Here is an 8,702-nt window from a genome sequence, read left to right as displayed (position 1 = left end):
CAGCCTCCAACATTTCATCAGTGCTGCTGGTCTAAAATATCTCACTGTTTTCCCCCCATGTTCCCTCCATGTTAAATAGTTACTTCCTATACTTGTCTGGGAGCCCAGTCTTGCTTAGATTAAATTTGTACTAGATTTTATTTCTCATTTATATTTTCTTAATAGTGCATCTTCTTTTTAAAAACTTTCTTTTCCCGTCTAAGATTTTAAAAATCATTTTCCTATTTAATTTCTATTGGTACGGCAAATTGAAAAAAACATTTTTATTATGTCTGATCCAACATTAATATTTTCTTGCTATTATTTTCTAAGTAATGCCTTAATTACAACATCTATATAAATCCTGATTTCTTATCCTGAATTGATCTTTGATATCTCAAAACATTGATGCCAGCTTTTGAATCTGACACTTAGTTAATTGGTATAAAACGTGAATCCCATCCTATCCTTTGGAGAAGGTCCACTGGATGTCGGATTGTTTTTTTTAAGTTTCATAATATAAATTAGTCCCGTTACTCAGATCAAAGAATAATCAGAGATTACAGACTCGGAAAACTGAGGCCTTTGATTCAATAATCATTAAAATCTTCTATTCATTCAGTTACACAAGTTTAAAGGTTTTTTTATTTGTGCTGTCTAATATTGATGTCTTGAACAAGGGAGAGTCCTTCCTTTTGGGTAAATGTAGGGTTCATTATTTGATTCTAGATTATTTTGTTTGCCAGAAACATTGTGATATAATTTTTTTTTCCTATCCTTAGTCTCCTCTGGGAGATTTAGAGCTGAATATGAAACCTGTGGGAGAACATTAACTTTGACCGCCTCTTTTCTTGAGTCATAAACGGGATTAACTCCACCCAGCAACGTCATCTTTTATTTCAGATATTAATGGACCATGATCCAGTAGTTTCAGTTTGCTAATATCTTGTTTAAAAACAAAAAAATAAAAAGCTCAGGAAATTTTGTTGACTTTAAATCCAACTTTATGTTCTGATTTTCTTTAATTGCTTCATTGGGAGTATAATTTAAAGGGCTTGTGTTTGTTGTATATCTGTTATATAGGTGGAGAATCTTTAAAATTCACCAATAAGAGAAACAGACCTTTATTATCTTAATTACAATTTGACTTCTTTTTATTTGGGTGAACAATACCATTAAAATTATAAGAAGCTCCCTTTATCAGATTATTTTTGTGAGGCCATGTTTCTACCCTCACAATAAGGGGATCATATTTCTTAATATCATCTCATTAACATTTCGCCTTGCAAAACAAGATAAAATCCACACAATAATAATTATTCTTTCCCGTTGGATAATTTATCTTTGAAGCTTGTAACTTTTATTACACCACAAAGTCTCTGATCTGGTGAATGATATCATTGTAACCAATACGTTTTGTTTTACGTCAGGGATAACAACATCGAGGACTGTGGTTTAGAGATGTTCTTCTCAGTTGATAAGGAGATCCTTGGAGAAATCTCCACCCATGAGCTTAAACCGGGCGGAGGAGACATCCCCGTCACCGAGGAAAACAAGGAGGAATACATCAAGTGGGTTGTTAAATGTTCTTGTTCTGACGTCTTCCACAGGTTGACTTTTGAGCTGAGGTGTGTTTACCTCCTTACTGCCCCCTACAGGTTGGTAGCAGAGTGGCGGCTGTTTAGAGGAGTAGAAGACCAGATGCAGGCGTTCTTTGAAGGCTTTAATGAGATCCTTCCTCAGCAGTACCTGCAGTATTTTGATGCTAAAGAGTTAGAGGTATAGCTGCAACACACTTATCTAGATATAATTTATGCTATAGGAAGCACCAAAAGGTTTTCTGAATAATAGTTGTCTTTTTACAGGTGATGCTGTGTGGAATGCAAGAGATTGATCTTGGAGACTGGCAGAGAAACACCATCTACAGACACTACACTAAGACCAGTAAACAGATAGTCTGGTTCTGGCAGGTTGGTGGGAAACATTGGGATTTACATTTTTCTTGAATTAGTTTTTTAAAGTCGTAGGGAAGTCATATATAAATGTCAAATCATTCTGCCTTAAACGTGTATATAAATGTATTCTTTATCAAACGATATTGTCCCAAAAGTTAGAACTTTTCTATTTAAAAAAAAAAATCCTGTCTTAAAATCTGTGTTTTTGTTTTTTCATTATCTTATACAGGCCAGTTAGTTATACGTCAGCTTGTACACCTAAATTCGGCCAATCATATATCAACGGTCATCTGTCAATCATATTTTCTCGGCAATAGCAACTTGATTGATATGTTGCAGCTAATATACGGTTGAAATAAGAATCATCTCCTTTACCATTGAGTTCCGTCCCAGTGTTCACGGGGATGGACGTCTGTGTCTTCAGCAGGCGTAGAACTAACAGAACTGGCAGCGTTGTGAGGCAAGGGCTCAAACATGTACGCCTGTAAGCCTTCTACACCAAACCAAGCTTCTGCTGCCCAGGCGTCCTCTTCCACAACATTTTCATCCCCGATTTCCTCCTCTAAATAAAAAACGTATGATGGAGGAGACTCATCCACGACCTCCGACACAAAACTCTCCTCCTCTTGCATGTTTCCGCTGTCATAGCGTTCCTTGACAGTGTCGTTTCTAAGTCACCAATTTAGTGCTACTTGGTCCTAATGGAATTTCCCATTGGGAACCTACTAGCACTAAGTTGCTAACTGGTTAGCGAGATGCTTTAGAGAAACCGGCCACAACCAAACTTGCTTGCCAACCTTCCACCACAACAACCTTGCCTCCTTGATAAACGACCAATCACATTCACTTTATTCACTCGTGTAAATTTGTGCACCACTCAGGAGAATTTGCATATGCAACGGTTGGAACAGCCGTTTCCCTATTACTTAAAGTTCACAGAACCCGTCCTAGTTTAGGTTGATAAGTAGATGTCTGAAACATCCATGTATTTTGCCTTAAGCAGGCCTGGATTTCATTCATTGAAACCTGATACCATTTAAAAGAGGATTTATTTTTATCTTGTTTCAATAGAACAGATTTGTCTCCATTTGGATTTATCTTTTTGTAACCATAACAAACCAGATATTTGAAGTCCTTTTAACACATTTTTATTGTTCATTTTGCTCTAAGGGGTCAATGATCTCTGTTGGTAGTTCACACGTTTAACAAAAGGGATTTTTCTCCTTTCAAATGATGATTATTGAGGAACTCAGAAAACAGCTGTTGAAAATTATGTTGGTAGTTAATGCAGTAAGAACTGCCGTTATGCTCTTTACTTTTAAATTGTTTCGTGCCATTTTATAGGAGTGTTAGTTCAACTGGGAAGAGAAATGTCTGTGCATGTTTGATGCTTTGTGGTGAATTTAAATTTCCCTTTCTCAAGGTTGTAATATCAAAAAATGATCAAATTGAGATTTTAAGAATGAAGTTCAAACTAGAAGAAATCCTGAACATCAAAATATTTTTTTTTAAATTTGTGATCAAAGAGTAAAGGTGTTAATAATATTCTAAGAGAAAATTGGAAGATTGAAGAAAAGTGTTCTTCCATAGGATGTTTAGTTTTAGATTTTACCTTCTTTATGCTTTCTTTGTTTCTTATTTTCCTTTAGATAACTATAATACTGGTACAGCAACTTAATTAAATATAAAGATCCCTGTACTTTCCCTCACTTTGAATTTTAACGCCTCATTTTCTTCTATCAGCTTCCAAACTGCAGCCTTTTCAGTTCGACCTAATGGCTCCTGGCTATGAGGCATTCACTGACCTGACCTTTATATGAAGCATAATTTACTTTATTTTCCTTCAGAAGCAATCAACAAAGTTGTTATTTAAAATGTTTTTAATTGAATACAGCTCCATAATTTTATTACTAACTATTTATCTGGGGAATTGTATTCTAATTGTACTTACGCTCTTGTTAGGGTAATGCAAGTTATTTTTATGATGAAGCCATTGTAACTGATTCTTCATCGTAGTTAAACTTTGAATCCTGCTGCTTTTTTCCTGCAGTTCATGAAGGAGCTTGACAATGAGAAGCGGATGAGGCTGCTGCAGTTTGTCACCGGCACTTGTCGTCTGCCTGGAGGAGGCTTCGCTGACCTTATGGGTAACTGATCCTTTCGTCTAAACATTTCACTGAGCTTTTCATCTGATTAATACTCCTAGCTACCTGCTTCGTTTTTTTATTTATTCAAATAGTCAACCTTCCTCTATTGTGAACATCATAATAGATGGAACAGCAAAAAGATAAAATAAAGCGCAGATTCCTTCCAAAAGTCCCATAAACACCCATGATAAAATGTGCCCATTATTCACAACATTATGCAGTGAATATTTCACAGCCAAATATAATGAACAATGGTCGACTTATTTGAGTGATAATTTAAATAAGTAAAACAATGTTAAGCCCAGTTTGCTGCAGTAGTAATGATGAGGAGCAGGGAGGGGGACAGTTTGGGTTCATAGACCTGTACCTTCTACCTGAGGGCAGCAGGGGGAGCTGGTGGCGATGCTGTTTTAACACTGGAGTTCCCGCTGATCTGCCTCAGTGCAGCTGGAGAACCAGAGATTGAAAAACAGCTGATGTCAAAGTTACTTTGTGTTATAATTAAGGGTTAAGGTTCAAAATGGAAACACATGGGAGCAAACAGCTGAAGTTCTGCTCTTTATAGGAAGCAACGGTCCTCAGAAGTTCTGCATTGAGAAGGTGGGAAAGGAAAACTGGCTTCCCAGGAGTCACACATGGTAAGTCTACAGAAAAACCTCAGACACACCTGAGCTGTTTGTGTTGATTGTGATGTTTAGGAACTATTTGTTCTCAAACCTTAAGGTGTTTATTTTTATGCTCCCAGCTTTAACAGATTGGACTTACCGCCCTACAAGAGCTACGAACAACTGAAAGAGAAGTTAATGTTCGCCATCGAGGAGACAGAAGGATTTGGACAGGAGTGAAAGGACGGTGCGTTAAGGTGCACAGCGGAAAAAAGCGTTAGTGTTTAAATCAGGGAGTGTTTGTGTTTGGGAGTGTTTATGCTCATCGGTGCATGCTCCGTTTGAGTGTCTTTAATAGGAGAATTGTTGAGATCGCTGCCAGCATGTACAGTAGTGTGATTGAGACTCATTGCTCCCAGAGCTCACAGCAGGCTCCTCATCGCCTCATGACTCGGAGCAGAGTTTCAAATACCTTAAAAAACCAAGATCTAAGTCTTCACCAATCTCTGAGAATGTGAGTTAAATCGTAGAAAACCTGGCTTTAAATGATATGAGTTCTACAGAACAGCAGCGTTTTCACCTCCTAAACATGTCGTCAGCCTGAGGTTAAAGTCTTATGGCCACATTTAAAAGGTCTCTTTGTTTTCAGCACAGATAAGTTCCTCCAAAAGAGAAAAATAACTCTGTTTGGTTTGATAAAGACTTGCTTTTTTATTTGTGAATAAGCTGATAATTAAGATGAATCTTCCTCTATCATTTAACATTAACACGCCTTCTAAAAGCTCATCTGAATTAAATCTGAGGTAACAAACAGTCTTGGTGCTTCAGAGATTCCTGCTTGTTCTGTGCTCTGGATCGTATCACGCTGAAGTCTGTGAACCGATAAATGATTGTGAACAGTGTTGGAATCTCCATTATATTTAGGGGTGGTGGCAAATGTTAAAAACCAATGATCTGACCCTAGTTTTATAGGGCTGGAGTGCACACTGTGATGTGTAACAGGACAGTATGGATTAGAGTATTCTAGGAGAATCTTAATGACCCTATCAGCAGCTTTAATCACTCTATTAAATGTAGAGAAACAGTCTTAATTAAATCAACAAATTGCTTTAAAATCCCAGGAAAAAAACAGAAACAGACCAATTTTACTCCAAGCCAAATATATTGTTTATACTTAGAGCCATTTTTAACTCATTCTTAACCAACCTGATTTTCTCTTTAAACACATGTAGCATTTGATTTATATACAACTGTTTTCTAGCCTTACTTTAACGAATCCATACCTTACAGCAGACTTTAAAACAGTTTTAATGTAAGCAATAATTGAAAAATGATGGTGTGTAATGTTTAAATCCAGCCTCACCTTTTTTCCCCAAAACATATTTCCTTCAAATTGTTTATTTTCATGGTGATAAAACCTCCTCTGCCATTTATAGTTTGTTTTCAGCTGTATGTGACATACCTGCACATTAATGAGCACCTCAGGGAAATATTTGGCCATCAGCTTTATATTAAGTTATAGCGTTAATAAAAACGTAGGTATTAGAGAAAGCCAGAACGTTGGTAGAATCTGTGTTTATATGAACAATATTGGGACCCCTGGGTTGAGTTTGTCACATAATCACCGATTTTACTAGATGAGAAACCGACCCACAGCATTTTTTTTTTTAAATACCGTTATTTTAACAAAAATGTCACTTTATTCTTATTTTATCAAAGCAAAGGGTCCATTTAAAGTTCAGAAAGTTTAAAATAGACTTTTTGGGCATCCCTCAATGCCAGAAAATATCACAATATTATGAACAGATTTATAAAGAGGCCAATTTAGGGGCTCTTGTTCAAAACTCAACTAATATGACAAATTTTGAACTATTTTTATCAGAACGTCCAAGAAATTAAGGCTTTATTGCTCAGATATTTTTTTTTTATTCAATTATACGTTTAAAATATTTTCTTTCAGTTTAATTATTATTTTGACCAGGGGTGCTAATAAATGTGCTGCGACTGCAGGTAAAGAACACTATATCTCTTATTTATTATTTATCACGAAAGCAGTAAATCGTGTTTCATTAATCATCACTAAAGGTATCTGAAGACAAACTCCTTCCTGGATGATTCATGTTAAAGCTGAGGTAGTTAATTTTGAAATTGAATAAAACATGTGAAGGTTTTTTCCTGTTTGAAGCTTGTAGTCGAACACTGAAGCAGCAGAGGATAAATTATTGGAACGCAGCAGGAGCTCTCAGTTTGTAGCCTTATCCTCTGTCAGATTTCCACCCAGCAGAGGTGGTTGACCTTATGGTTAAATTCGTTTTAATCCTCCAGTGATCAGAGATATTCTGGAGAATGTGCAGTAGAGCTACGTATGAAGCTTGATCCATAATTTCAGCTGAAAGAACAACTACTGTATGAAAATAGTGAATGTATCAGGAGGAAAGGTTGTTACTCATAGTTTGTCGCCTCCTCTAATAACTCTTGAATCGATAACAAGCAGATGTGGAATTGCCATAAAGTATGCTTGTTTTTTGTTTTTAAAATCAATAAAAAAAAAGCCCTTTTTTGGTTTTTAATATTTCCCAGAAGCCTGTTTATCCAACCGAACCACTGTCAGTCCAGTAAGGATGAGAAGATGTAAATGCTGTTCATAACAAAGTTTCTTTTGTAAAAGATTTTAAATAAGATGTCTAAGGCAACGCTCTATTTTCTTTTCTCTCTCTGCCTGCTTATGTAAATGAAAGAGGTGTAACATAAGAATTGTCACATTAATAAATGAATAAATGACTTAAATCTTCCTGTTTTTTGCTTTTTTCATTCCCTACTTTATTGTAGCAGGACTGAGACCCATGGACACAGACATGGAAAAATTCTGCTAAATACTAACTGACATACTTTCTTTGTTAAAACCTGCAAGAAATAAAACCGAAAAAAATCAATTTCAGTTTCCATGTGCAGTAAATTATACAATAATAGAGCTGAAAGGTCATCATTTGAAAAGGGACCTTAAGAAGTGTATGTTTTTTACACTTGTGTTTATTAATACTCTTTAAAATCAATAAAAAGACTTAATACACCCTAAAAATGCTCCGTTTGTCATATAGGTGTGTATACCTCTCTATTAATTATAGATTTCCTACCAATAGTATAATATATGAATTCTAATGTTTTAGTTCATCTCCCTCAGGAGTCTAATTAGTTGAGGCAGAAATCCCTTTAATGAAGATATCAGTAATCCTCTGCATCACAAATCAGGAGGCACAAATCAGGAGGAAACAATAGGAATGTACTGGGCAGCCTGTTTAGATAATATTACTCTAAGTTCCTGCCTCCATCATAAGCCTGTGGCAGCAAAGAAAAATGCAGGCATTAGATATTAAATAATGACACACCCTATCAGAGAGACACCTACTGGATGTAATTAAAGAAATCATGGAAGGTAAGTGGAACTGTTTTTTTTAACAGCAAAGTAGATATGAGTCCAGCATGTTAACAAGTTCTATTACTCAACTAAACTTGGATCAAATCTAGTTAGTGTTTTAATCCTGTTTGAGTCTTTTATGACTTTCAAAAACTGAGATTAAGGCATGAGTGCCTTCAGGGGTTAATAGCCTACTACACTTGTGAAAACGAAAAGTGAACGACCCCTAATGTACACACAAGTTTGTCTATGAATAATGTTTGCAGGGTTCCCGCGGATCCTTAAAAAGTCTTAAAAAGCATTGAATTCTTTAAAATAAAACTAAGGCCTTAATTGGTAATTAAATGTCTTAAATCAGTCTTTCGTAGGTCTAAATTGTTAAAACATGATAAATAGGATTATTTTTATTACGATTTATTTTTGTAATCTAAATAAAACGTTAAAATTGACAATTTTTTTTAATATTATATAAAAAAAAAAAAAATACATCGGCTTGCTATTATTGGTTCCGTCCCGATAGCGGAGATGCACGGAGAAGCAAGTTTAAATGTAACGAAATTGTCTATCCAGCCAAGAGTTTTCTCCATGGCTAAAACCAGAG

At 35.7% G+C, this 8,702-nt stretch overlaps 1 protein-coding gene across 1 annotated transcript in view; it reads left to right on the top strand.

Moving 5' to 3' along the window:
• Positions 1-7,228, top strand: part of LOC107098762 (E3 ubiquitin-protein ligase Itchy-like) — a 45,356-nt gene extending 38,128 nt beyond the window's left edge. Inside the window, exons 17-22 of the mRNA XM_015396599.1 lie at positions 1,410-1,550; positions 1,638-1,758; positions 1,845-1,949; positions 3,985-4,081; positions 4,647-4,719; positions 4,827-7,228. Coding sequence (XP_015252085.1) covers positions 1,410-1,550; positions 1,638-1,758; positions 1,845-1,949; positions 3,985-4,081; positions 4,647-4,719; positions 4,827-4,926 — 637 coding nt within the window. The 3' untranslated portion in view covers positions 4,927-7,228. The remainder of the gene's footprint in view (positions 1-1,409; positions 1,551-1,637; positions 1,759-1,844; positions 1,950-3,984; positions 4,082-4,646; positions 4,720-4,826) is intronic.
• The last annotated feature ends 1,474 nt before the right edge of the window (positions 7,229-8,702 follow it).

The sequence above is a fragment of the Cyprinodon variegatus genome, unplaced genomic scaffold (assembly GCF_000732505.1).
Source record: "Cyprinodon variegatus isolate N-32 unplaced genomic scaffold, C_variegatus-1.0 Scaffold808, whole genome shotgun sequence".
Classification (NCBI taxonomy): domain Eukaryota; kingdom Metazoa; phylum Chordata; class Actinopteri; order Cyprinodontiformes; family Cyprinodontidae; genus Cyprinodon; species Cyprinodon variegatus.
Note: the sequence above shows the minus strand (reverse complement) of the source record. Positions and strands in the feature narration are given on the sequence as shown.